Source organism: Phyllostomus discolor, chromosome 6 (genome assembly GCF_004126475.2).
Source record: "Phyllostomus discolor isolate MPI-MPIP mPhyDis1 chromosome 6, mPhyDis1.pri.v3, whole genome shotgun sequence".
In the NCBI taxonomy this organism is placed as follows: Eukaryota; Metazoa; Chordata; class Mammalia; order Chiroptera; family Phyllostomidae; genus Phyllostomus; species Phyllostomus discolor.
In genome coordinates, this window is record NC_040908.2 from 171,991 (window position 1) to 199,947 (window position 27,957).

The 27,957-nt window shown below is 53.3% G+C and overlaps 1 protein-coding gene across 2 annotated transcripts; it reads right to left on the reverse strand.

Moving 5' to 3' along the window:
* Positions 1-640: 640 nt before the first annotated feature.
* Positions 641-27,640, reverse strand: SH3YL1 (SH3 and SYLF domain containing 1). Of its 2 annotated transcripts, none has more exons than XM_036027620.1 (10): positions 27,496-27,640; positions 17,092-17,202; positions 14,805-14,918; positions 13,000-13,064; positions 11,190-11,302; positions 10,204-10,332; positions 7,802-7,970; positions 7,117-7,192; positions 4,204-4,260; positions 641-1,531 (listed from the first exon to the last, which is right to left on the reverse strand). In XM_036027620.1, coding segments are annotated over exons 1-10 (1,026 nt in total). In that variant the 5' UTR covers positions 27,497-27,640; the 3' UTR covers positions 641-1,340. The 2 variants fall into 2 exon arrangements, with proteins under 2 accessions (XP_035883513.1, XP_028372664.1); XM_028516863.2 differs by having other exon boundaries at positions 7,796-7,970.
* Between the last annotated feature and the right edge of the window lie 317 nt (positions 27,641-27,957).

Genomic DNA, 27,957 nt, shown 5'->3' on the forward strand with positions numbered 1-27,957 from the left:
ACTGTATAGAAAATCCTGAGAGCTCATCAGCAGATGAATGGATAGAGAATTCATGTGCACATGAATTGTTTTTAGCTTTAATCAAGGAAGTCCTGGAATTCGCAACAGCATGGATGAATCTGAGGGCATTGTGCTCAGTGAGGCAGTCAGCCAGGGGAAGGCAGACACTGTATGACCTCGCTCACATGGAAATAGAAAAGAAGACGACCCCATAGAAGCAGCGACCAGTGCTCGCCAGGGCTGAGCAGGGGTGGACATGCTGGTCAAAGGGTAAATCCTTTCAGTCGTCACAGGGATGTGTCCTGGTGATTGACAGTGGGGCACGGTGACCCGGCTGATAACACTGTGTTGCGTAACCGGCATGGCTCAGAGAGCAGTTCTCGCCAGGAAAAAAACGGCAGGCATGTGAGATGACGGGTGTGTTGACTCGGTGCCAACCCTTCCACAGTGTATGTGTGTATCGAGTTATGTTGTACCCTTTAAGTGTTTTACGTTTTTATTTGTCGACTATACGCTAACGAAGCTTTACAAACAGCTGGGCAGCCCAATCAGGGAGGCGGGTTTTAACCTGCAGACAAACCACGGGACCCACACTTCCTTTACACAAAGAACACGAGAAAAACAGAATCAAGACATTAGCTTTACATTTAAAAACGGTTTATTTAGGGACAGATGAACCATGTCAATGTAAGTTGATTCTACTGCTAGAAATGAACAAACATACCCTTATAAAGAAAAAAAATAGTGGATGCCGTCTTTTTTAAGTGCATAGTGGCCGAACATCTCTGTAATAGTACATTTCTACTATGTGTGTCTATACATAATCTTTAAAGGTTTAAGATAATTTTTAAGGATTCATATTCTCGGTAACACCTACAATTCTAAGTATTACTACTGCCACTCTATGTAAACTGATTTCTTTTTCTCTTTTTTTGCAAATTGAAACAAATGTATTGGTATTCATGCCTCTACCCTCAAGATTCTTAAATTAAAATAAACAGTTACCATACACATTGCCAAATCAAAAGTTTGGAGATGTTTGAAAATAAACACAAAAGGACTGTGGCCATATAAACTGAGGATCTTAACTATTAAATAGCATATGTGATACAATTAGACAAAGCATTTAAAGATGTGTAAGTTAATCATTTATTTATAGATGAGAAAACAAATCCCTTTACATAAAGATACAGGCCTGTCCTATCCAATCTGGATGCCTTTTATTGCTTATTCCTGTCAAATTTCTAAACTTGCACTGAACACTGCGTAACTGGAGAGTGAATCCTGCTAGCGTGGAAATAATGACTTTCTGTAATTCTCAGAGAAGAGAATAACGAACTTCAATTCATGGTCACGTAGTTGGCTGGGAAGATGCCAATCTGACCGCGGAGCTCCCCCTCCCACCAGTCGAAGTGCGAATCCGACTTCGACGTGACCGTGATTCTGTCTCCAGCTCGGAAACTCAGGTCCCCCGGCTGCTGCCCTTGGAAGGAGTACAGCGCGGTCACTTCCACGGGCCGATCCGACTCGCCTGAAACAGGGAGAGATGTCTGAGTTATTCACACTTCCTCAGGAAAACCGGGGAGCGGGTGTGGGTGAACCGTGCGGGCCCGGCCAAGGGCGTCCGATGCCCAGCAGACCTCTGCCTCGTCATCGCTCATGCCTTCCTTCCCGGCAGAGAGCAAACGTTCGGTGGTAACACCTCCTGGGTGCACAGCAGCCACACTGCGTGCCAACTGTGTGCCAGTATACACTTGGCCATGCATTTAGCAAATATTTGTGGTTATTACTGTTTGACTCGTGAATGACCCATGTGATACTAGTATTTGCATTTTTCTTATTTTAACACGGAGTCACGGTGGCCCCGTATCACACAGCTGCCACAGAAGACCGACAGGCACCGTGTTCACGCTGCGCCCGCCGGCCCAGGGTCTGGCTCAGACGTGTGCGTTGTGCTGTTTTACCGGCACCGCCCCACCCCCACCCCCAGGCTGCACGGCCACTCCCACTTCTGTGCTCGGTCGGTCCTGTCTCTCAACACCGAGATGATGTGGAAATGATGACGTCAAGAAGCATATCTACACATGCTTACCAACAACTTGTGTAGAATTTAATGTATTATATCAGGGAAAATACTTTGAGCATTGAGGGGCTGGCATGAGTACAAGGCATTAAATGTAAACTGCGTGGCGTCATGACAATATAAAGATGCTTCCGTGCGCTCAGCTGCACGGAATTCGATTTCTGTGTTCCACGCAGCTGCGAGGGGACCGTGCAGTTCGAGGCTTGTTAGTTGCACCCAAGCACAGATGCACTGAAAACAAGTCAATTCTAAAATCGGTTCCTTATTTGATCCTGTAGTGGTATAACAGAAATAACTGAACTTGGCCTGTTAGTGAGAAATAACAAAGTGTGAGCCAGCACTTTGATGAGACTCCATTGACGGGAACACTGAATGGGTGGCCACACAGGATGGTGCTGCAGTCCTTTCTGTGCGCCCCCCTCAGGACAACGGAAGAAGCACAGGAGAGGCCTGGGGCCGGGGCTGGGGCTGCGGCCCTGCTCCCCATGGGCGGTCAGCCAGGCCAGGACGTGGGGAAGTCCTGGCAGAGTGTACCTGCTTTCAACCTTGCTTTCCACAAATCACAGCAATGCAAAGTGACGTTTACTTTTAAAATGCACTCTAAGTTTTCCCTTTTTCCTTCAAAACCCCTTATCTTTGGAGAAAGGACTACAATAAATTCCCATCAGCATTAGCCCAGTTCCTGCAGTTCGCACACCTGACCTCGCGCTGCCCTCAGATACAAACACAAAAGCCACCAGCCGGCCAACCGCGGGCAGAACACGTGCGCTCAGGTCCCTCGTCCACTCTCTGCCTCCAGAGCCCTGCTCCCGCTCTGCTTCTCGTGATCAAACACTTCCCCTCGGGGCCCTTTCAGAGACATTTCTAGCATTTACTCGGCACCTGGGTGCGGACTTCAGAGCACCCTGAGCATGGGAGTCCGGTCCCCACGTCCCTCCACCGGGCCCTTCCCTCGGCGTCCCTGCCGGCACCTGCCTCCACCCCAGCGACTCCGCCCGTCTGCTGACCTCCCCAGGCCGACGGGCCGCTTTCACTCAGGACACCAAGTCCAAGTCTGACCCCAACAGTCTTCAAAGTCGAAACCTTGCATCTATGTGCTCACCGCTTTTGCTCCTAAAGGATAAGCTCAGTCACAAAGAGCTAAGGACGTTCTTTTCGATCTTGCAGAGCTTTCTCAGCGAGCCTGAGTCTGCAGCATCCCCATCAGGCAGGGTGGGGTGGGGGTGGGTGCAGGGGGACCAACTCCACACTGCACCCCGGGGCGCTCAGGGAGAGTCACCCGGGCAAAAGGCAGGGAGCAGGGGTCCAGACAGAGCACCCGGGCCGTGAGCAAGAAGGGCCCGAACCCGTGCCCCACCAGGAAGACGTGACTTCCGTTCAGGGGGCTCGGCTTAAGAGACATTTTTGAAATATTTTTATTAATTAAAATGATGGGCATCTAGTTTCCTTGATATTCTATTCACATGAAACATGATTCTCCACCAGTTAATCCAGAGGGTGGGGTTCTGGGAGCCGTGACAACAGGCATGTGGGAAAATGAATCGGCCACGTAACAACTGATTAATGTTTGCTCTGGGTCTGGGTCCCACTCACCTCTCCAACTAATTGCTGAGTTCTTTCAAAGAACACTTCCTAACTAATATTAAAGTAAGACTGATCGAAGGACTATTTTTATCATAGGAAATCCGAGTAAGTTTTATGAAGTTGTTCCCCATACCAGTAAAAATATTTGAACTTGAAAAATAAAAATTTCCTTAAAGATATTAAAGATATTCGTGGGGCTGAAACCCGGAGAAAATCAGTAAGGATGCGGCTGCACTTCTCACACGACAGGCTGCTGGTCCCAGCCCGGCCACGCCCCCACAGGCCTGAGGCCCCGCCCAGCAGCGCCCTGGCACCAGCTCCGGGCTGGGCTTCGCAGCTGCCAACTGTCTGTGGCGGCTCCCACGTCACTCCCACCGCCTCAAATTCAAGCAAGGATGAGAAGAAAAGTGTAGCATTTAAAAAAAAAATAAAGTATTTCTCAAAATAGCATGGATAACCTGAAAATCAAAGAGGTGTCTCACAACCTGCAGAGTAGAGTTTGTGATGACGTGAAGGATACAGATGATGTTACTCACCGCCCCTCTCACGGTAGCCGGGAAGTGCAGGGTAGAGCCTGTGCTCGTTTCTGGTTCCTGAATCAAAGAAAACAAGAGGGAACACTTAGAGCTTGCGTCAGTTTGTAAAGTGCCTAAGAATGCCAAATCTTGTCCTCACTAAGCAAGTACCTCCAACCCTGTAACTGATAGAAATATCATCATTTTATCTGGTTTTATCAGGCAGGAGTGCCTGAATAACCCAGAAAACACACCAGTGCGAGGCAGCTGCTGCACGTGTGACACCGCGTGCCCCGCAGCGAACACAGACACCTGCTCACGGAAGTGATCAGGAGTTCCCGAGGAGGGAGAGCCTGTAGCCCCCAAGCCAGCGACCTTTGAACTCCCGTGCTTGCTTAACTCCTAAAATAATTTTTAACCAGCACATATCCACTCATATATTGTTTAATCAACACCTAAAAATGTTTACACAAATTAGATTTTGTAAAGTGTGTACTTTTTAGCAAGTGTCATTATCAATTTTTTAAAAAAGATTTTATTTATTTATTTTTAAAAAGGGGAAGGGAGGGAGAGAGAGAGGGAGAGAAACATCCATGTGTGGTTGCCTCTCTTGCGCCCTCTACTGGGGACCTGGCCTGCAACCCAGGCATGTGCCCTGACTGGGAATTGAACCAGTGACCCTTTAGTTCCCAGGCCAGTGCTCAACCCACTGAGCCACACCAGCCAGGGCCATTATTGATTATTTAAATGAAATAATCATATCTCATTTTTTGGATAAAAGACTCTAAATATCTTAGTGATCTGAAACCCACCATCAGTCATTAAAAAAAATCAACAAGGATTTTTTTAATAGTGAGAAAGTATGCAATATTCATTGGTAACCTTTAAACCATGTTTCACTCCATCTGTTCCAAAGATTTCGTATTAATATGTTAATGTTATATTTTCTGAGGCTTTATTTGAGCCAAACTGACGACAGATGCCGGGAGCAAGATCTCAAGTGCTCCAAATATTATATTCTCCATATAACAGTTTCTACAACAAAAATGTGCATAGACACTTATTTTTCAAATTTCATTTTAAGTAAACACAAGGCTCTACTAAATAATTTCTTATAGATGAAGTTGTTACTGTAGTCATTTATACACAATTGACCAAAATCTTAAATATATCACAAATTTGTTAACTTACTAAACAAAAGTACAACTGTATTTGAAATGCACACCATTACATGAATGAGACTTTCAAAATCAGCTGATGTTCATGGAATGACTAGTTCTTATTTCTACAATGAGAAATAAGTTCAACACCAGAGAGGTTCAACATCAAATTCTTTTTTAAAAGGTATAAGTGCTAAGAAAGCTGATTCTTATAAAAACTAAATAGAGCCCTGTCTGGCGTGGCTCAGTGGGTTGAGTACCAGCTTGGGAACCAAAGGGTCATAGGTTCAATTCCCAGGCAGGGCACATGCCTGGGTTGCAGGCCAGCTCCCCAGTAGAGGGCATGTGAGAGGCAACCACACATGGATGTTTCTCTCCCTCTCTTGCTCCCTCCCTTCCCCTCTCTAAAAATAAATAAATAGTTTGAAAAAAACTAAATAGAGGTAGAAGTTATTTTATAGCAATATAACAATTATTTTATATCTCTTTGGAGATAGAGATAAAAAAATCATAGTTATATACCATCAAAACAACAATAATCAAGTATTATTTATAAAATAATATAATATTACTATTATAACTTGTTTTGGTGACAGCTCTGTGATTTTTAAAATAATAAGCAGCGATTAATATGTAATATACAATACTATTTAATGATAACACTGTATAGTGGAAACCACCTGATTAACAAAGCTATTCGCTGCTCATCAGAACCGTGTACTAACTACATCGGCATCCGCGCTTCAGACTGGATCCCTGTTCTCACTTTTCGGGGGACAACGCAGCAGCACAGTGTGCCTCCGATGATCTGGGTTTGTTTTTCTTACTCGAGTGAAGCGAAAGGCAACCGCTGGAAAAGGACGGAAGGCAGGGAGGACGGCCTGTCTGTTCTCAGCTGCACCAGCTGCAGGAAAGGACGACGCTGGCAGCCAGGGGTCTGGAGGTTGCATCTCTCAGGTCACCCACCCCCACCCCCGGTGGCGTCGCCCTGTGCCCTCCTGGGAGGGTGGACTCGGGCGGGCTAAGGGCACGGCCAGAAACCAGGGGGATGGGGATGGGGACCTGGAGCCGGGCTGGAGCGGAGCAGAAGGGGAGGCAGGACAAGCCTCCTGCTGAGGCGGGTTCACCCCGGGCTCTCCCGGGACAGCAGGCTTCTTTCCAGGGACCTCGGCCACTGTCCCACACATGCATGCCTCTCCTCCTGGCTGGCTCAGCGCCTCCGGGCACTGCTGCTCACCCAGGGGCGCCCCACCCGCTCTGATAAACCACCACTCCCTGGCGACCTGGGCGCACAAAAAGCAGCCTCCCGAGAGTGACCGTGGTAAAAATGAGAGGCGGAAAGAGGGGTGAGGGCCCCAACGGGAGCAGTGGGAAGGTACTTGAAAACCACCTCACGGAGTCCTGGGCTCCCGAGATGTGTGACAGAACCCGTATCCAGAACTACACACCCAGGAGTACCTGAGGAAAGCAGCCTCACTCTGTCCCCCTGTCACATCAGTGGGGTAACAGTCTTCAGGGGAAATGGCAGAGGAGAAAAACTTTAAAGACAACCCTCTTTGCAAACCGGAGAAGCATCGAACGCACTAGAAGTTCTAGCAAGTAGCAACGAGAATCTGCCTTATGCAGTTAGGAGAGGCTGAGCGTTTTTTCTCTCTAATACCCATTAGCTCTTTTAGACAGCTGCAAAGCTTAACGATGTAACTCCTTTTCTTAGCAATCACACTTAACAATGGTTTAATTATAACTGCACTAGGATTGCAACAAAAATACGTACCATGAGAGCCGGAGGTCGGCTGGCCTTGTGCCGGTTGCGGAGGTCTGGACGACGGTTTTGGAGGCAATTCTTGAGCCTGGGAGGAACAAAGAGGTGCACGTTACTTTAAAGCCCTGTTCGTGCTTAGGAGCAAACGGGCATCTTTTCCTGGTGACCACGTGTGGCAGCCTCCGCCCCAGCGCACATGCCCTGCTCGGTCGGGCTGGGTGACAGCACACACACGGGGGGGAGGGGTGCGCCCTCGTCATGGGAAGCCCCCCTCGTCCAGGTACCCCTGACAGCGTCTGCAGGTACAGGGAGGTGGTGGCGGGACAGGCGGTGACAATTCAAACTCTGTGCGAGGGGACGAGCGACTGAACACGTGTGGGGGGACTAGGGGCCCCCGCACTGCCAGGCCCCAGACCAGCAGCTGAGGTCCGGGTCGGCGACGGGCGGGGCAGGCTCTACCCCCGGCGGAGCGCGGCAGTCTCGGAGAGCAGACCGCGTTTCTCCTTGAAATCCGCACAGAGGGCACGTCGAGCCTGTGGGACGACGGTTTCATAAGACCTTTACGTCAACGACTTCACGGGGGGGGGGGGGAGGGGGCGGGCCTGGCGGCCGTGAGGGGGCTGTTCCCCAGGACAGACGGGGCCACACGGGCAAGAGCCCCGGGGCTGCGAGGAGCAGAAGCCGACGGTACCGGTGCCGAAGCCCGCCTCTGCTCCCGGGCCGCCTTCCTGGCGTTGACTCGCTGCCCCTCGCTCTCGTACTTCTCGGTGAAGGAGTCCAGGACTTCGTACAGGTCCTCCGCCTGGGCCGGCCGCGGCGTGTCCCCGAACAAGATGTCATAGGCTCGGATGTCCTGGCAATAAAACCTAAGGAGAAAGGTCAAACTAAGCGCATTTCTTCTGCAGACATAGATTGTTTCTGGAGTTAAATCCTGCCTGTGTATCTATTCCTACGCTACTTTCCAAACACGAACTACAAGCCACAACCCAGGTTCAACCCCGGAATGCGCCCGCTCTGAGCTCATCGCTGGAGCAACCACCAGAAACAGACTGACGCACGCCACACACACACACAAGCTCGCACACACGCACACACACACACACACACACACACACACACACACACAGTCAAACCTCGGCTCTGGAGGTTCTCGAACACTTCGGTTCTCAGCCAAGCTGTTCATGGAAAAAGTGTGTCTGCTGCCTGACCAAACCCCGGGTCTCGGCTCTCCCCGACAACCCTTTCGTGCTGATGCGCAAGTGTCCCTCAGGTGACAGACAAGGAGATTCAGTTTTTGCACAAACTGCTTCCCGGCCAGTTTCCGGAACAAATCAGGTTCGAGAACTGAGGTCCCACTGCACATGCACATCCACACTTTTGCAAACCCACCTACACGCATTTTCACAGGTTTTAGTTTGGAACTTTCTCAGGAACCCTGACCCGAGGCTTTGTGCCAACACATAGGCCTTTGTAACTCCTTTAAAGGCACGTTTGCTTCGAAACCCTGTGAGGTTTGCCCTGCGTGTGTGGACGCCCTGCAGTTGATTAGGCATGTTTGTTTTAGTTTCTCCAGAATTCAGGCGAGCTTTGGAAAGTCTTCCAAGGGCTGAAACTGGAACTTCCTAAATGCATTCTTGATGTGTATTTCTCAAATTTGTAAGAGCAGAAGTAGAGACATCCCCCTTGACTTTCTGTGATGAAGAGTTAGTGTCACACACCTTGTCTTTCCCCATTCCTCCCACTTTCTAGTTCGCGTTCCAGGTCATGGACCTGCTGCTGAGTCCTGCGCGGACTGCCACTCCTCTGTTACGGGGGGCGGGGGGCGGGGAGGGCGGGGGTCTGTCTGCTGCGAGCCGGCCTGTGGCATCCGGCAGGCTCGTGGCCGGAGGAACTCCTGCCAGGTTCCGGAAGAAGTCCCGTGCGCTCTGGCTCTCCACCTTTTTCGGGGCCACGCACACGTTTTAGAGGAAACTGCAAGGGCCCCTTTGGGGAAACCAGCCAGGTGCCCGTTTAGAGCGGAAGCTCCTCTTGGCCTGTTACGGTACATCCAAGTCTGTGTTTTTTAAAGTCAAAGGTGGCCTCTACTTTGGGGAAGAAGGAGGGTGATCGCAGGAAACCTCTCACGGTGAGGAACGTTCTGATGGACCCACGAGCTGTGACTGGCACGCACCTGGAGATGCTTGAGAAGTAAGTCTGACACGACACCTCTGACCAGCAGAATACCACGCAGCCACTACCTTGCATTTATGGGGCTTGTAGTGTCAAGTGGGAAAATAGGGTTTAGGATGGAATCATATTGATAGGGGACTCAAGACTTGGAAAATTTCAGCTTAAGGTGAAAAGTTGTGAGTCTAGCAAATAATGTGCATGTTAAAGCCTTTGTTTCAGAAACTACAGACAAGGCCCATCCTGGCTCCTGGGAAAAACAGCCCCCAACCTCCTGGGGCACTGCTAAAGATTACCACCTGGGGACATCCGAACCTTTGTTCCAGGGAGAGCAGATGGCCACCCCTCCCCCTGGGATCAGCTAACTGCCCAGCACAGGAATGCTGCAGCTTCTGAACCTCAAGCCCGCCTCCCCCACCCCCTTATAAAAAGATCTGGCCAGGAAAGAGAAGGGAAGATGGTTTGTTAGGGTATGAACCCGCCATCTTCTTGAATTCCTGGCCATCTGAATAAAGTGCCCATAAAAGATCCAATCACTGTCATTGCTTATTGGGTTTGGTAGTGACAGGCAGCCCGAACGCCAGTGTCTTTTCCGGTTACATTATGATACAATCACACATGGCAAAACAAAAGAAAATTATGCTTAGAAAACGTTGGAAGGCAACAATGCAGAATGTGAATCATCTTTAAGGGGTAAAAAGTTTTCCACCCCACTTAATTTTTTGTGTTTTCTAAACTTTCTCTAGGTACATAGAATTACTGCTCATTGAATTTTTAAATGAAATGTACACCCGGAGCCACATGCAGATTTGGGAAAAGAATATACAAAGGTACTTCTCTGCAAACGCATGAGAACTCCCACGTAAACTTGTGAGGTATTATTTCCTCATAACAGTTTCTTACATCAGTGAAAATTAGTTGGCTTGCACTCACTTTCGGTTGGTTTCTTTCCTTTCGATCAAGTAGCTGCCTTCTAAACTTATGCCGGCAAAGAGCCCTCTGGACTTGCAATACGTGAAGACGGCGGCAGAGCTTCTTAAGGCCACGTTTCCTTCTAGATTCCTGCAAAACAGGCTTTGTGAGAGGCGCTGCACCTGGAGACCCCTCTCTGAGGAGCGCTGGACTTCTGACCCACAGACTGACTTCGGGAGGCCCAGCCTTTCACTTCCTGCTGGCCTGACCTCCTGGGTGGGAGGTGGGGCGGGGAAGAGCAGGTCTGGGGAGCACACAGTCTGGGGCTCTGGGGGCGGGGCCACGTCCAAGGGCGGGGCCACATCCAAGAAAAGGTGGGGCGGGAGCTTGTGGGCCCCTGTCATCCTTTCCCTAAACAGGGAACCACATCTCCAGGGTACGAGACTGTGGATTCGCTGTACTCCAAGTACTTTCACGGAACTTAGATTTTACTGTGTAACTTCTGTGAACAGCCTGGGTTTGAAATATTTCTAAATGAACGTGAGTAGTACTTCATTCATAGAGGAGAGAAACCCATTGTGTTTTAAACAACACTCTGGTAAAGCACTTCCATTTTAATTTTTCATAATTTAGTCTGGAGAAAAAGCCTTTTTTCTCCTGATCAATGCGTCCCGCTACCAGATAATTAAATTCAACTTGCTTTGGCTCCTTCAAAGCTTGATGTAAATTCTGTATTCACTTCCAGTAGACACCGTGGCTTGCATTTCAGAATGTTAAGTTTGTTGTGGTGTGTGCAAAGCTTCTCATTTTAACACACTGGCTATGGTTTGTAAATTTCTTATTGGCAAGCAACCTCAAACCTCCCATGAGTGTAGAAATGATAACATTGTTTCACTTGGACTCAAGTTTCCTCTTAATGCACAACAATGTATAGATTTTTAAACAATACATAGTTTTTTAAACGCTCCCCCGCCCCGCACCGGTCAAATGTACTCCGCAGAACTCACCTCCCCAGGGGCCCGACTGCCACAGTGAAGTTCCCCCCAAGGGTCAGGTTACCGCCTTTTGCAAAAGCTTCTACTGCGCGGCTGTAGTTCAAGATTATAACCAGATCGGAGACCTAAAATGCAGAAACCCATCTATTTGAAAACAATTCTGTTTAAACACTGTTTCAAATACATGCAGATTAAAACCCGAAGCTACTGTGGACACTGCAGCAAGCCCTGCAGTGTCGACAGAGAAGGAATGTAAGAGTCACACTTTTACTTCGATGTGAGGACGTAAGTCACCAGTATGTCCCCTGAGAAGGATGAACCACAGACCCTCTGAGCTCCGCTGGGACCTGCTGGGGGCTTCCTCACCCCCTGCCCTGCAGCAGTCCCCTGCACAGCCACGCACCGCAGCTGGTGACAGAGGGTGAGTGGGGCTACGTGAACCGTCACAGAACCAGAGCAGGACAAACGGGGGTGGGGGTGGGGAGACACGGAAAGGATGCCCTGCCACTAAATGTACCCGAAAACCAAGCCAAAGAAGGCAGGCAGGAGCGGGGCCTGCCCGGCCTGGGCGTGCTGGTGCCCGCTGACCCTTCCCCACTGGCTCAGATGCACTGTCTGTGAGAGCGGAGTCACGGGCAGGGCCAGCTGGACAGGGCTGGACAGGGCAGGCCTGCCGTCGGCTCCTGCAGCTCAGACTACGGGCCCCCTTGCTTTGGGGGGACAGCCAAGCACCCCGCTGTACAGAATGTTCACTTTGAACCTTTCTGAAGCATTTACTGGAGGATGGGTGTACATTTTACGTGCACTGGTCTTCCGAGGCTGTTGATGGCCACTGTGGCCCCAAATCCAGTTTCCAAAGACTCGTGGCGGGGACGCTCGCTGCGTTAGCTTTACTGACGCCACTGTTACTTGGTGTCTCACCACTCAGAGGTGAGTGTCCTTTGGCATGGACCCCGAAGCCCACTCCAGCCTCTCGTGGAGTCTGGGGGGCGTGGACAGGGAGCCCCCAGACCTCCCCGCGTGGCCGGGGGGCGGGGAGGTGAGGAAGCACAATCCGCTCTGCGGGCGGCACTGCTGCAGGTTGGACTTGGTGGACAACACAACAAAATGGCAGTCCCGACCCACAACACTGAACCACGTTCCTCTTGTTACAACAGACTCCTGCTGCAGCGAGGAAAGATGCCAGTAAAGAGGAAAGAGGAGCCAGTGAGACACCTCTCCCGGCGCGGCTGCCGGAATCTGCAGACGGCCGCCCGGGAAGAAAGGACCGGAATCGGGGAGAAACGGTCTGAGGGTGTCGGGACGTCACGCGGGTGATGAGGCAGCAGAGGAGAGACCAACCAACCCCTCGTGGGGGGTGGTCCCCCAGCCTCAGAGCTCTCTGCAAAGCAGCGCCCGAGTGCAGTTCCTGGCCCATGCCAGAAGGAGCCTCATGGTGTTAGGAGCTGAGCCGTCCATCTGGTGAACCTGAAGTAACCCGAGCGTCAGACGCCGATGCAGCCTCAGCCCGCGCACTGGCTGAGCCCACGGAGGAGCGAGATGAGCCGTGAACCGCCAAGTACAGGCCAGACTCGAGCCCGTCTGCCCCGCGGATGTGCCGAAGGTGGAAACACAGTGGATGAAGCTCGTTCTGCTCCCAGAGAGGGGGGAGAGAGGAGGACGGCAGGCCTGGATGGACGGACGGACGGTTTCGGGCAGACAGCCGGGAGGGCCCAGGGAGCCGCTTCCCCGGGCGGCGAGGGGAGCGGGAGGAAGTCTCTCCCGTTCACGCGCTCAGGGTCGGTGCTCTGGGAGGAGAGGAGACGCAACACCTGCCACTCACCTCGATTCCCACCTCGAATCCCCCGCCGAGCCCGGCGATGCCGATGGCCGAGGGCGCCGACCACTCTGGGGAGACAGACACACGTTACTCCTCCCCGGCACCAGGCACCAGCGCTGCGGAGTCGGAGGGGAGGTGCTAAAGAGGGAGGGAGCACGCTTCTCTTCAAAACAATGAAAAACTGGCATTTTCCTCTGCGTTTTAAAATGTTCTTTGTATTGCTCTTTATACATAATTTTTAATTTAAAAAATTTGAAAGGCAGACAGACGGTGAGTGTTGTTCGGGTGGGTCCAGAGCCGGCCTGCCCGGGTTAGAGGAGTTCTGATCACAGAAGTCAGCGTCTGTGACACCAAAGTGACTTCCCATTTCCCGTGTGAGGAACTGTCCCTGTCCCCACCCAGCAGGGACCGGGATGTTCTGCGCCTCCTCTGGGCAGCTCTGAAATGACCCAGAGCCGGGGCTACTGGGCAAGGTAGGGGGGAAATGTGGGTCTCCACCCCCGTAGGAAGGCCCCCCGGGGCTCCGGGAGCAACCCCAGGGCTGAGGGCTCCTGCACCTGTGTGGGCTGGCCCTGTCCAGCGCCGAGGGACCCGCTGGGCCGAGGCCTTCCCACGGGCATGGGCTCACCCGGCGGGGTCGCCCTCTGGACGTGCCCCCACTCTGGTTGTGCAGCTGGGAGGTCCCCCATAAACACTCGGGCAGTGCTTGAGGTGAAGACAGCTTCTGTCAGTTTTGTGTCACAGCCGGGGGCGGAGCCCTGAGAGCGGAGCCCCAGCTTTGGAGCGACTCTGCCTCCTCTGGGGACACCTCCCGGGGAGCCGTGGGCCCAGCGTTGCCGGTCCAAGGCCGGGCCCCACAGGCACCTGGACACAGCTCTCGTCAGTGAATGTCCCACAGGGTGTCTAACGAAAAGTAGTCTTTACACAAAGACGTGTTCACTCATGTGACTGAACAGCAGGTGTCAAACTGGTACAAAAGCATTTCAGCTGGTCAGAGCACGCCTATATACATTTTAAATATTACTATAGCCCTGGCTGGTGGGGCTCAGTGGATTGAGCACAGGCCTGGGAACCAAAGGGTCATAGGTTCGATTCCCAGTCAGGGCACATGCCTGGGTTTCCGGCCAGCTCCCCAGTAGGGGGTGCAAGAGAGGCAACCACACATGGATGTTTCTCTCCCTCTCTTTCTCCCTTCCTCCTGCTCCCTAAAATAAATAAATAAAATCTTTAGAAAAATAAACATAAATATTACTATAAATGCTGGTTCTTTGGATTCAAGGCAAATATACTTTGATTTCATCTCTGAAAAACGAAGTATTAGATTTCGTGGCAGAACGTGGGACAAAATCAGATCGACCTCCACATGATTCTGCTCGGGGGACGTCTGTTAAAGCGACTCCCGCAGGAGCCTGGGCACGTGTCCCGACGGCCCCCACTTCCTCCTGAAACTGCAAGAAACTGCATGGAACAGAAGAAAACCGTGGCACCACGATGCTGAGGAGCAAGAACTCGTATTTAACAGCAGAATGCGAATTTGTCATGTTTAGTATCTGCCCCGTGAGAGATCTGCAGGCGTGTGCCGGACAGAGCCAGGCCCACCCGAGTCCCGCCTGGCGCCTCGGCGGAGCAGACAGCTGCGGCCACTGCCCTCGCTGGGCGGACCCCCAGGCACCGCCCAGGACCCCTGGGGCGGTCGTCTGGGGCGTGGGAAGCCCGTCGCTGTCCGTGTGGAGCGTGTGCGAATGGAGACCGGCCTAGGGGGGAGGGAGGAGTCCCCGCCTCCCACCTGGAGGAGGAGCGCCACTCACTTCCGTCGGGAAGACGCGCCAGCACGACGCCGCTGCCTCCTCGGGCGGTCACCAGGAACCCCGCTTTGATCACCGACAGGACGGCGAGGCCCTTGGCTTTAGCGATCACGTGGGCTGCCGGGGTCAAAGACAGGGACAGGTCAGCAGGTGTAAGCAGATTCTGTACACACATGCACACACACACGCGCGCACACACACGTGTGCTGGGCCGACTCCTGGTTCTCACACGAAGCCCAGCGGCGCCTTGGAGCCTCGGATAAAACTAGTCCCGGGACCGGTGGGCGGGGCGACTCCCACCGGGCTCTCGTGTCACTTTGCAGATACAGCACCCTTAGGTGCTCAGAGACCCCGCAACCGCAGAGCAAACGGATGCACCGTCTGGGTGAGGTTTGGCTGAGGTCCAGTAGCAGGACAAATAATTGGGGGACTTCCACTAATTTGGAACACAATTCGTAATTTAAATAACAAGTTAGTATTTTCAAAGAAACTGTGTTTTCTTTGGGTTAAGGAGAAAGTTTGAAATGACCTGGTGCAACTTTGACCTTGAGGCTACGCAGTTCACCTTTTACGAATATGAAAATCCAGACTCAGAAACAGAAAATTAAGTGGTTTTGCCCCTTTAAGGCATTTTTAACTTTATAAGACGGTCTGTTATATTATTCGAGTGCCCTGGAAATGGGATTCAGTGTATAAAATACTGGTTTATTCACGTTTCAGGGCAGTACATGCACAAAGAGCCTCACTGTTCTGTGGATTTATTTACACAATACTACGTGTTTCAAATAACACTGAAAACCTAAACGGTGGAAACCATTTTAGAGCCTCAATTTTATTTTTAACATGATTTAACATCACTTCAGCCAAATGTTCTGTCGGGGATGTCAAGCCAGAGGCTGTGTTCAAATGCACGAAAAAGGCTTTGTAGGTGTCCCTAGAAAAACACTGAGTTTCTGACATAGTCAGGCACATCGCTTCCAGATTTGAATCAGCGCACTAATGCACACTCTCCGAGACACTTCACCAGAGAGCTCGAAGACCCTTCTGTGCAGACCATCTGTGGGGCGGTTCGTCGTTAAAGCCGGCTTCTTAGGTGGCCGTCTACGGAAGCGCAGCTTAGTTTCGCACTTGAAAATGTTATAAATACATTGTAACAAGGTTGCGAGCGATGCTCTACGTTACCGCCTGGGCCGGCAGTCTCCCTCAGCGTCCCACACGCCAGTCTCGCTGCTATTTAGAAACAGAGACACAGCAAAAGCATGTGTTTACGATGAACATGTGTCATGCTCTGGAGCAGTGTTACCAAAAATTCAGTCTTTCTGGCTGAGCCTTCAAGTCCTAAAGGAGGGCTCTCACCCCTGCCTGCGTGTGCACACACGTCCCTGCAGAGCCTGTGAAAATGCGGACTCAGTCAGTCCGGAGCACCCCGGGGACCTGCATTTCCAGGGAGCCCCCATCGTGCGGGGAGTAGCAGGGGTTGCGAAGCCCTGTTTTCTTAAGGTGGCTGGACCAAAACCACAATTAATATCATTAATATCATGAGAACAACACATTTTAAAAGGTTTGGACATTTAAAATTCTGTTAAATAACTTCAGAAGATGTGGCTCGGGACGCTGAGCTGGCTTCTTCAACTCAGGAACAGAGGCGGGCCCTGCGGTCCCTGAGGGTCCCTGAGAGGGACTTGTCGGCCACACCGCCCGCCCGGCCTGGTCTGCACGTGTGTCTCCTGCCAGAGGCTCACCTGCGACCAGGTCTGAGGCACAGGCCTGACTGTGTAGGAATCGCATGAGGAAGGCGTTAAAAACCTGCACCCTGGCCACACTGGTTTGGGGGAGGGTCTAATTCAGCAGGTTTAGGGGAGTTATTTTTATGGCCCAGGAATACTGATGTGCAGATGTTTTGAGAATTATTGATTGATGACCTCCTAAATCACTCTGAACGGTAAATAGATAGAAAGAGGAAACACAAAAATTAAAATTTGTCTCTGAGATTAGCTAGTGCGTTTGTTTGCAAGGGGAGCTTGCAAAGTCCTCAGAAATGGAGGACAAAGACAGGTGAGTACAGGTAAAGGTAAAGGCCCAGGTGGAGGGCACAAGGTGCTGGGGGTGGCAGCTGGGTGGTGAGGCAGGGGAGAGGGAGGGAGCGGGGGGAGGAAGACCCGCCAAAGGAAGGAGGTGGTCCGAGGACCAGCTGCCCTCAGGGGTCCGACAGCCTGAAGTCAAGGGAGGCAAAACCCGAGTTAGACACAAAACGGTTGGGAAACGAACGGTGCACACCTTGGCTACCTACCAGGAATGATCTTATCGGGTCCGTTTCTGGAGGTTATTTCTGTGAATTCTCTTAGGATTTTAGCAGCCTTTTTTGCTTCTGATTTCAGATTGGAAGGTATAGGGTTATTCACTGAAACATTAAAAAAAGACTTTAATGGCAAAGATCTTCTAAGCAGAAGTTAGAAATTAACTGTAATTTCAGTTTTAAGTACACATTAGGTATTAACAAGTCATGTCCTACCTGACACAGAAAATGAACTAGAAATACTCAATTGTTCATTGTTTCACCTCTTTATTCCTAGTAAATTAAATCCGCTTGGAGATCAGGGAACCCTTACACGTCTCGGAAACTGTACAGTCATGGGATCCTAAAGGATCTTAAAATCTAGTCCAATCTCTCAATTATGTAGGCTCTCCCTGCAATTCTTAACTCACCTCAATGGTAATAAAAACATTAAAATATTAAGAATTTTAAAAAGATGTATCTTACAACTGACTATAATAAATAACATAAAATTTAATATAGTTGGCTGCTTTTGTCAAAAATGCTTGAACTGTCTTTGCAGATTTTCCTTGTCAGTGGAACCCTGGGACACTCAGGAATGGAGGGGTTTCTCCAAGTCGAGAGGCAAGCACTCGCTTGTGTGGCACTTTGCACTCAGACACTGCTTGTGAGGCAGCTGGAAAACACCGACACTTTCCCTTCCATGTCCTGACTTCTCCCGGCCGGGCCGGTGAGCAGGCGGGCAGAGACAGAGTGACAGGAGGAAGTCCGAGGGCAATACGTGCGCGTGGGGGGGGGGGGGGGGGGGGGCTCGCATGGGCACGAACTCTCCGCGAAAACCCCCAGACACTGCGGCAATGCTGGGGACTCAGTGGGGTTTTGGAGGAAGGAGAGTGGGTGGGGGAGGGGGGGTCACATGTCAGAAGGGAGAACAGCGGTTCACAGGCGGCTGAGCGAGAACACGTGGCAGGAAAACCCTGGCCGGGCGACCCAGGGACCACGGGACGACACGGGGCTGCCCCGCTGGCAGGCCCCTGCCGGAGGCCCACTCACCGACCACACCAAGGTCAGGTTGGGCTAAGGCTGCATCTCCCTTGTGGAAGCGTTTCTCTAACCGCTTGGACAAGGGAGGGGGTGGTCAAAGTTCTCTCCGGGTCTCTTGTTTCTTAATAAATAGCTTAAAATCAATATCCCAAAAGGGCAGCTTCAGGGTGGCAGAATGTGGTCCCTTCACTGAGGACCGTAAGCTCCTGACCAGGCAGGCTCACAGGACCCTTCCAGCTCAGGAGCACGAGGGGGCGGGTCCTTCCCCGCCACAGGACAGGGTGCGCGCAGGCAGCTTGTTATCAATAAGGGAAGGAAGCGGAGGGAATTAGGTAGGATTGAACGTAATGATGTCTGTGTGAGGTTATTAGGAGCACGAGCCTGCGTGCTTCCCCGGAAGTTACAGCTTCTCCAGGGAGCTGCAGGTGCACCCCCGCATGCCCAGGGAAGGGACAGGCACGGGGAGGGACAAACCAGTGAAGGCGGAGGTGAGCCAGAAGGGCGGGCAACCATACAGGCCTGTCCAGGGGTCTGCTGGTCAGGGGTGGACCCATCAGAAGCCCCAGAAAGCTTGGGGAGTTGACTGGTTATTCTGACAAAGCTCCTGGTCCTTCCCAAGCCCAGACAGTGTAGTCCCAGAGAACAAAGCCCCCCCCCCCCCCCCGCCCCAGAACAGCCAGTGTGTCCCTCCATGGTAGCCGTGCGGGTCCAAGGACATCAGGGGACTTGGTGTAAACCCTGCTGCTCAGCCCATCTAGCCGACGCCTCACTGTGCACAGATGGCGACTCTGGCTCTGGAAGTTCCCTCGGTGGATGCTCGTTCCCCCACTTTCGTGCTGATTACGTTTATGATGTTCTTTGAATCCTTGAGCATACTGTACAAAGTGCTCCTGTGTCCTTGTCTGGTAACTGCATTATCTCTGTTCTTCCTGGGCTTGCTTCTCACCGACCTGTCTCCTAGCCATGGACTGCATTTTCCCGTCCCCGCCCCTTGCTGGTAAAAGTCGGGAACCCAGCAGGTTGTCCCAGTCAGATCTCCCTTCCGTCTCCTCAGCGCCCTCTGCTCTCCACGTCTGCTTCGCCAACACCCGCCCCGAACTCACACCGTCCCTTCCACCCACCGAGGACCCGTGTCCTGGGACCTGCCCGCCTGTGCCCCTCGTGCTGTGCCCGGATCCCCGTTGTGTACGGGGACCGGCCCCTCCAGAGCGCGTCCCCTCGCCCGAGCCCTCAGTGGGCTTTTACAGTCTTCTCTAGCTGGTTACGCCGATGGTCTTGCCAACTCGGTCACAGCTTCTGCAGCCTTCCTCCCCGTGTCCTGGGGCACTTCTCCATTTCTTACTAATCTACACATTAAAGGAATTAACGCTTTTTCTACAATGTGAGTTTCAAATATTCATTTTCTGTTTGCCACTTCTCTTTTGAATTTTCTTATGATCTTTCTTTTTGCCTTAATGAAATAAAATTCATCTTCCAAGCCTTACGAGAGTTTTAACTAAAGAAAGTAATTAACTCTCAAGTTCACACAGAAAAATAAGCAACCAAGAAAAAGGAGGAGAAACTATGTTAAGGCAGAACAGCGAGGGGACGAGCTGTGCCAGAAGGTCTGTCAGGGAGCCCGGCTGATCGCAGGTGCAAACGTAAGCAGAAGCACCACATGGGGAATCTAGAAACCGACCAAACACGCTGCACGCAATGATGTGATAATGATAAAGACAGCACCTCAAATCACTGTGATAAAGCTCTATTGTACAGTAAGTAGTGGTCTTTGGGGGAAAAGAAAAAACAATAAAGATTCATCCACGGACTCATGTTACACAAGGATAAACACTAAATTTATCAACATTTTAAAATGCCAAAAATAAAAGCATAAAAGACCCAGGAATTGTTGGAGAATTACTCATCAAATCAGCAGCATAAAAGGCCCAAGTATGACAATGTTCCTATACTTTTAGGTGATCAGAAAGTATGGCATAAGCACACTGTAAGAAAAGGAGAAAGTATAAACAGACACATGCTGAAGGAGGAGAAGCTTTCCGGCCACAAATAGCCAGTTCTGCTGCTGGCATTTCGGTAGCTCCATCGATTCCTCTTGCTCAGCAAGCGGCCGCTGCCCTTTCCAGCTTCTACAGACTCCACTGCTGGATAGTAATTATCTTGAGACAGGAACTTAAGAGTTGGACATAAGAACTTTTTAAAGGTTTTTATTACATTACTGAATAGCTCTCTGAAAGCACTCCCCAAGAGCAGGACCACTGCATACACAGGCAGGGGGGTTCCTGTGCCCGAGGCTGGGCAGCAGCTCGGACGCCGGAAGGACAACAGCCCCCGAGTCCGAGTCCAAGTTCACTGAGTACTAGGGGCTTCTCCCCTTTTGTTCACTTCTGTTCTGCATGCTCTGCCTGTGTGTACCCTTTTTGTGTATTAATTATATCATTACGATTCGGCAACACCTCTCCTGGCTTTCTGTTTTAATCGTCTTTCTATCTGCTATGGTGACTCAAGGCCTTAATTAAAAAGTTATACAGCTGCTATTCCATATCATCTTCCAGAGCTTTTCCTTTACATGAAATATGCAACCCATCTCTATCTCATGTTGGTCTAGGGTGTGAAGTAAGACCCCAACACTTTTTGAGTATATTTGCAAGGCAATGTATTGACTGATCTACAGCATTTCATGAGAAACACCACCTTCATGACAGAAGCCACAAGAGTCTCCACGTGCACACACACACGGGGCGGGCAGAAGCAGTGTACAGCTGTGAGCGTGTGAACACAGAGTCCATCCTTGTATTATTTTCCGTGGAAACAACTGTGAACCTACCTCTGCCCACCCCTGTGCATTAAAGTACCTATGACGAGACACGGGCAGATGCCGCCCCCTTGGACGGGCACCTCTGTGAGGGAGGGGCCCTGCTGCTCACCCGGAGTGCGAGGAGGGTGCCCTGGGTGCGGGGCGGCAGGTTGGGCGACCGTCAGCCCAGTCCAGCCACTGCCGCATCTTGGGCTTCGGAGGGAAGCATCCTTTCTGTGTGTCTAGTGGTGCAAAAATCAAACAGATAATACTTTGTAGGAAGGCACGTTTTTAGAGATGAAGTAGGTAAAATCACATCCTAGATCAGCAGTAGTGGCTGGACAGTTGTGACCTATTTTGATGACAAGGAACACTTTGAACCAGGAGCTGCAAAATGTTCTCCCATAAAGATCAGTCTTCTCATCAGCAGACTTGTGTTACAAAAAAAAAAAAAAAATCTCACCCTGGCTGGTGTAGCTCAGTGGATTGAACACAAGCCTACAAACCAAAGGGTCGCTGGTTCAATTCCCAGTCAGGGTACATGCCTGGGTTGTGGGCCAGGTCCCCAGTAGGGGGCACATGAGAGGCAACCACACATTGGTGTTTCTTTCTCCTTCCCTTTCCTTCAGTCTAAAAATAAATAAAATCTTTAAAAATATATTTAATAATTTCACTTTTCATAAAAAAATGAAGAGGTTTAAGCCCAATACATGTCTTATCTACCCCTTCAAGGAAAAATATTGCCAACTTCTGCCCTCTTGAAATATTCCTCAGGATACATTTTAAATGCTGCTTCCACATGAAACCACGTGACAGGGCCCCTCCCATAACTGACACCTTGGCAGGGCCCCCTCCACTGCAGGGCATCCGGGCGGCACGACGGGGTCCCGAATGGTGCCCGGCCCCCTGCTGGCCCAGGAGCACTCGCCGGGGCAGCCAGGCCGTGTCTGCACTTGTGCCCGCACACGACACCCAGTGCCCCGAGGAGCAGGGGCAGACCTGTCCCGTGTCTGGTGACATGGCGAGAGGGGACGCAGCAGCCACGTTATGTCTAAGACGCCGCCCCACCCGAGGTTGCTGGGGGTGGGGGGGCAGGGGGACCTGAGCTGCCTCCGCAGAGGGAAGTGTGTGGCCAGCCCCCCTTCAGGGTCGCGGGTCCTCCCCAGGGTGCTCTCCCTTCTCTGCAGCCTCAGGCCTGCGGCTTTGAGCGCCATTTATGCCTGACAATTCTCCAGGTTTCATCTACTCTTGATCCTTCCCCTAAATTCCAGACCCGGAACATCAGTGACCTGCTCAGCCCAAGTGTCAGGTGAGCGTCTCCCAGGAAACACGGGTGCTGCCCCACCCACCCCCAGCCTCCCCCGCAGGCAGGACCCGCCCCGTGGGAGGGCCCGCTGCACCCTGGGCCGACTGGGCGTCTGTTTCTCACGCGCTTCACTGGCACATGGGCACACGGACCCCCCTGTGGCTGACTGTGATGTCGCCAGCACAAGCCATGGTGGTCTGTGGTCACTGCCCATTGAGTATTTGGTACACGGGTACAGTGTCTGTGTGGCTTTGGGAATTAGAGGCGGAGCCCCCGTGAGAACTAGGGGAGGTCCGTTTGCCCGGGAACCCGAGGGATCCACCAGCGAGCACCCGGGCAGGGGAGTGTCCCTGCCCCTCCGTCTGCAGCACTTCCCAGACCCTGAGCGAAAGGAGGGTGGAGGGAAGCAAGCTGCAGGTACTGGTGTCCTGCCCGGAGCGAGTCCCCTCCAGGTCTCCCCGGAAAGGGGCACAAGACGAAACAAACATCCCTGCAGGGTGTGGCCAACCCCGCGGCGCGGGGCCAGCTGAGACAAGACAAAGCCTGTAGCGCCAGACGGTGTCACTCAGTGCCAACCAAGGCGGCCAACCCCGGCCATCCACAGCACTGGGCACTTCGGTTCAAGGAGGCCGCTGCCTAAGTCACACCAGGCGCCCTGCCAAAGGCCTGCCTGGGCGGCACACCCAAGATACCGGCCCACAGACCTGCCTGCAGGGAGGGCGCGCCTGCTGATCCAGCGCTGGGGGCTCCTGGCCCCGAGCCACGGACTTTCCCAGCCCAGGCAGGCGCCCAGAGTTCGGGTAGAATGGAGGTGGACTTCAGGGCCACCACAGAGACCAAGACCTCCACACACCAGGGGGCTGCCCCACGCTGTGCTGATCCCTGGACGGCCGTGCTGCTGGAGGCCCGGGCCCGCCGGACCAAGGACGTCACTTGTGCCGCTGCTGACCTGGCCCCGGAGACGCTGCCTCATGAGACACTGAAGGCGCCCTTGCCCACCACGCAGTCTCCGGACCCGCAGACCGCGACTCCGGGCCTCAGGTTCATGCCCCCCAGTTCTCTCCCGTGATGCTGTTACTGATTGTTTCTGAGTGATCAGTGCTGCCATTGGGTTAGTGTGGACCCGGGTTAAACCTGCATTAACAAAACCCGAGTGAGCAGCGCAGTCACCTGTGCTGTCTCCCTGTTACTTCTTGGTGCCGGTGTCATCTGTAGGACGGTGGCCGTACAAGCGGCTCAGCGCTTTTGGTTCCTGAGGTCCACATTGGATGACCCCGGCGAGGCTGAGTCTGGCTTATAGGAAAGACTATGTCGCGAAACACACACTCGTGACCCAAACACGCAACCACAGACACCATGAGCAGTGCTCCCAGCACCCTCAGGCAGCCCAGTGGCGGGGGGCTGGGACGAGGGCGGCTCACCCACGAGTCCCTCCAGCCATAAGGCTCCCAGTGGCGCCTGCAGGCGACTCTGCTGTCCTGCACGGAGCTGCAGGACAGGCCTTGTGGACGCAGCGGGGACTGGCAGCGCCCCTGGGGCCGGCGGTGCCTGCAGACCGCAAGCAGATCTGAGTGGGCAGCCAGCAGACCGGAGTCTTCCTCAGCCGCACCCCGAACGTGGCTGCTTCCAGGAAGGGAGCGAGGGTCACGGCCCCATTTTTGTGTTCCTGACACTCGGGCTTTGTGGTTTGAGGCTCCTCCCTGTGCATCTGTCTTTCCTTCCCACTTCCCTTGCATTACCCCCCTCCCCGCCCTGGACTGCAGTCCCGACAGGCAGGCCGGGGGACTCTCCTCATCTCTGTGCCCCACGTGCCTGTTCGTGTGTGCTCCCAGACCCTCAGCACTTCCCGTCGGACTGAGTTAGCGACCAGTGAGACCTGCTCCTTCTGCTGAGCTCCCACCTTTTCTTTCAGAGTCGGCACCAGCCTGTCTCTCTCCACGGACGCTGCCCTCCGAGTGGAGCAGGTGACCCCAGCGTTCCTCCTGGGCCCCACGACCTGGGAGCCACAGCTGGTCCACGGTCAGCAAACACCTGACCAAGGGCTGGTGGGGGCACTGCCAGGACGACCGTTTTCCAGGCGCTTGCTGCAAGACTTTGTCACCCCAGGCGGGGGAGGTGGGTGGGCTGAGGAAAACGCCGTGCAGAGGGGCAAGAGCCGGAGAGAGAAAACCGGGCTCTGCTGGCCCAGCTGAAGCCACAGCAGCTCCGAACCGCCCCGTCCCATGGGCCAGTGGCAGCCTCTCCTGTAACAGCAATTTGGGCCAGTTTCTGTCATGTGCAACTGAAGCCCAGTACACAGTCCGTGACTCTCACCATCCCCCCAAAGACGTCCTCTGTGATCTCCACGCCCAAGCAGAGCTACACACCAAACAGGTGGCTTCCCAGCTGAGAGCTGCTGCTGAGAACGCCCTGCTGCAGGGAAGGCCCTGCCTCCGCTGTGCACCCCTGGGAATTCAGGTGCAGCCAGAGAGCCTGTGGGCCTCCTCGGAGCTCGACCAGCAGCCAGAGCAGAGTCCCGTCCCGGCACCAGCCGTCCCGTGTCGCTGCAGGTGGGCGTTGGCAAGGTGAGTCATGGCAAGCACACCACTGTGTTCAGCTGAACCCCGGGAGAACCTGGCTAACTTGTTTGAATAGTGCAGATTCTATTAAATTTCAGATAAAATCATACTGCCTGGTCCTAGGTACACACAGTGACTTTCTGTCAGAACCCACAACTAACAACGCAGGTCTATGCTGCCACCCCTGCTCTCAGCAGCCAATCAGGGCATGCCCTCCGCCCCCTACCACCCACAAAACACAGAGCATGCTTGATCGGACATGGCTGAGGTTACAAAGACAGAGGTCACGACTGAAGAAGTCCCTTAAACTCTAAATCGTGCTAAATTTAGGCGTCAGAACAATCATAAAAGCCCTAAGTCTCCTGAATACCAAAGCAAATTCTCTATAAACACTCAAGTTTCCTCCTGGCAGGAAGACAGCTGCCAAACCTCAAGTTAAGAAACTTAGAGGTGAAGTCTTCTTTAAAAAGTAATTAAAATATTTGGGAAATTTCATACTAAGGTTATTTTTTTTTAATTAAGAGAAGTTTATAAAATACTAGGGAAAAAAACTTTTACTTTGGAAACCTCCAAAGCTGGAAATGGGTTTCCAATGTGGAAACGATTCCCACGTTGATCATGGACAGCAGCTCAGGCCGAGGCCCTGGGGGTAAACAGGGCCTTCAGAACCCCACCCCAGTGAACTGGGCGGGGGCCAGAGAACTGACCGGTCCCCCGTCTGCCTTCCACCAGGGTCTGGAGCAAAGGCAAGGGGCGGGGGGTGCAGGGTTCCCAGACCTTCTCCCACCAACAGGCACCGTTAGTTTTCTCAGTGCACTTGGCCATGAGGGGCACCTCTGGGTAAAGGCCAGAAGTTTAGGAATTTGGTTTCTGAATTGCCGTTAATTAGATGTTAATCAAATTACTAAACCTTATAATTTATATGAAATAGAGGTTACCTCACTAAAATTGACAAAATCCCAACTAAAGTCAAAAGAGCTAAAATGGTACTAAGAAATATTTAGAAGGAGTTAAATCTTGGCCAAAACAAAAGAAACCTCACCTATGTAATCTTTAAAATGACTTTTAAAGGTTGTCTTTAGCTCATAACTTTTACTGGAACATCAGCTGCGAACCCCACTGTGAACCCCACTGCTTGGTAACTACGACCATTGTGAAACCGATTCTTATCTTTCAGCCTTGGATTAACTACTTCCTTTGATTGAAGAGACAAAGTTGTCAGTTCTAGAAATCAAAACCGGTCTCCCCGGTCAGATCATTAACTTTCCTAATCCAAATTCCTAACTCGAACTTTAAACAAAACCGATCGTTTGAATGCAAACATTCGTGTGGCCAGGGCTGCTCTTCCCGCTCCCAGGTGCAGACAGGGGCAGGGAGTGGGGAGTGATGAGAAACAGGGCTTCCAGCGGAAGGGGACCTCTCCCCTCCCCCAAACCGAAGCTCACAGGCCCCTGGCTGGGGGCGGGGTTCGTGTCTGTGCTGTCAGATCAGCTGGCCGAAATGGACTCTTCCCAGGAAAACAGAAAGCTCAGTGTGCTCACGTGCTATCCTGCTGCAAGTAAGACAAGGTGTGTGTATGGGGGGGGGGCTTCTGTGACCACCACCAACCGGCCTGGCACAGCCTCCTCGTTCCCTTTGACCTGCACCAACTTCCTGTCCTTTGGGAACACCCCACCCCCTCTTATTTCTAAAGAGTGAGAAACCTGAGAACTATGATTTCCTAAATGGGAGAAAAGCATCGAATCGACCTTGACGAGCAGAGATCTCTCAAATAACTATTTTCAATGTCACAAAAGATCAGGGGCAGTGTTCACACACTCGACAGACATTTGTTTCAGTAGGGCACTAGTAAACCAAACAACGCACCCTCCTGAGACACCATGCGCAGGGTGAAGCTCTCGCTTGTTCTGACGCCTGCCACCTCCAACCCAGCCACCGCGCAGGCGTCCCCAGAGCAGGCCCGCACACAGGGGCCGGACACCTCTAGGGGGTCCTGCGGGGCCGTTCCCGACTTTCCTCCCGATAAACGGCTCGCGAGGACCACTCCTGGGCCCCTCGGACGGACGGGAGCAGAGTCCCGCGTCTGCGTCGCCTGTGCCCGTCCTTCCAACCCTGGCGGCGGCAGCAGCGGTGACCCTGGAACACGGGTTGCAATGCGGCGGGGACCGCAAGTCCCCGTCCAGCCGGGCGGACCTCCTTCGCGCCGGCAGGCGCCGGCGGGCGGAGCAGTTTCCACCTGTCCCAGCAAGGGGGAGCCACCGCCCCGCCCGCGGGGGGTCCGTCCGCGCCGGCTCCAGGCTGTGCGGCTCAGGGCGGGGCCTCGCTTCCCCTCGGGGACCCCCACCGCGCACGCCACCCCACCTTCCCGCCCCCACGACTCCGGCACACGCCGAAACCACACCCCCACGCGAACTGGGACGAGAAAGACGCTAACGCGAGGCCTGTCACGTATCAGAAATAACCGCAGCCACTAAAACGGAAACTTCTCGAGGAACTACTCTGCGGGTCGGGACACCTGGGATGTGAGACCCGCGTCCCGGCGCTGCGGTGCGGGCCCGAGGCGGCGTCGCCCCCGACTTGTTGTGACAGTTCGCGGTGGGTCCAGCGCCCGTGGGTGCGCGTCGCCTCTCCCCCGCGGACCCGCTGCAGCAAGGCTCGGGGGGGGAGGGGGAGGGGGGAGGGGGAGGCTCGGCGGCCTGGCCCACGCCCGTACTCACTCGTGCCCCCAGCCCGGCCCGCGCCGGCGCCCCTCGAGCCGCGGACGCCCGGCCAGGAAGAGGAAGGGCGCGCTCCTCCCGGCCCCGCCTCCCGCGCGGGACCGCCCCCGGCGCGCACCTGGACAGGTGAGGCAGCGCGGGCGGAGCCCGAGCCCGACCCGAGCCCGGCGGCCTCCGGCGCCTCCCGCGGTCCTGGACCTGAGGCCGCCCGGGCCGACTGTCCCGGTCGCAGAGCGGACGGTTGTGCGCGTCCGTTCCGCTCGGGGTCTCGGGCCCCGGGGGCCGTGATGGTGTGCGGACCCCGCTCGACCCCGGCCCCGGCCTCAGGTTCCGGCCGCGAGGCCCAGGTGTTGGTGGGGAGGGGGGCGCCCACTGGACCCGCTCAGGGCCCCGCGCCCCCGGTACCGCTCCGGGCGCCCGCAGTCCCACCTCCGGCCCGGGACTCGGGCCGGCGCCCCCCCC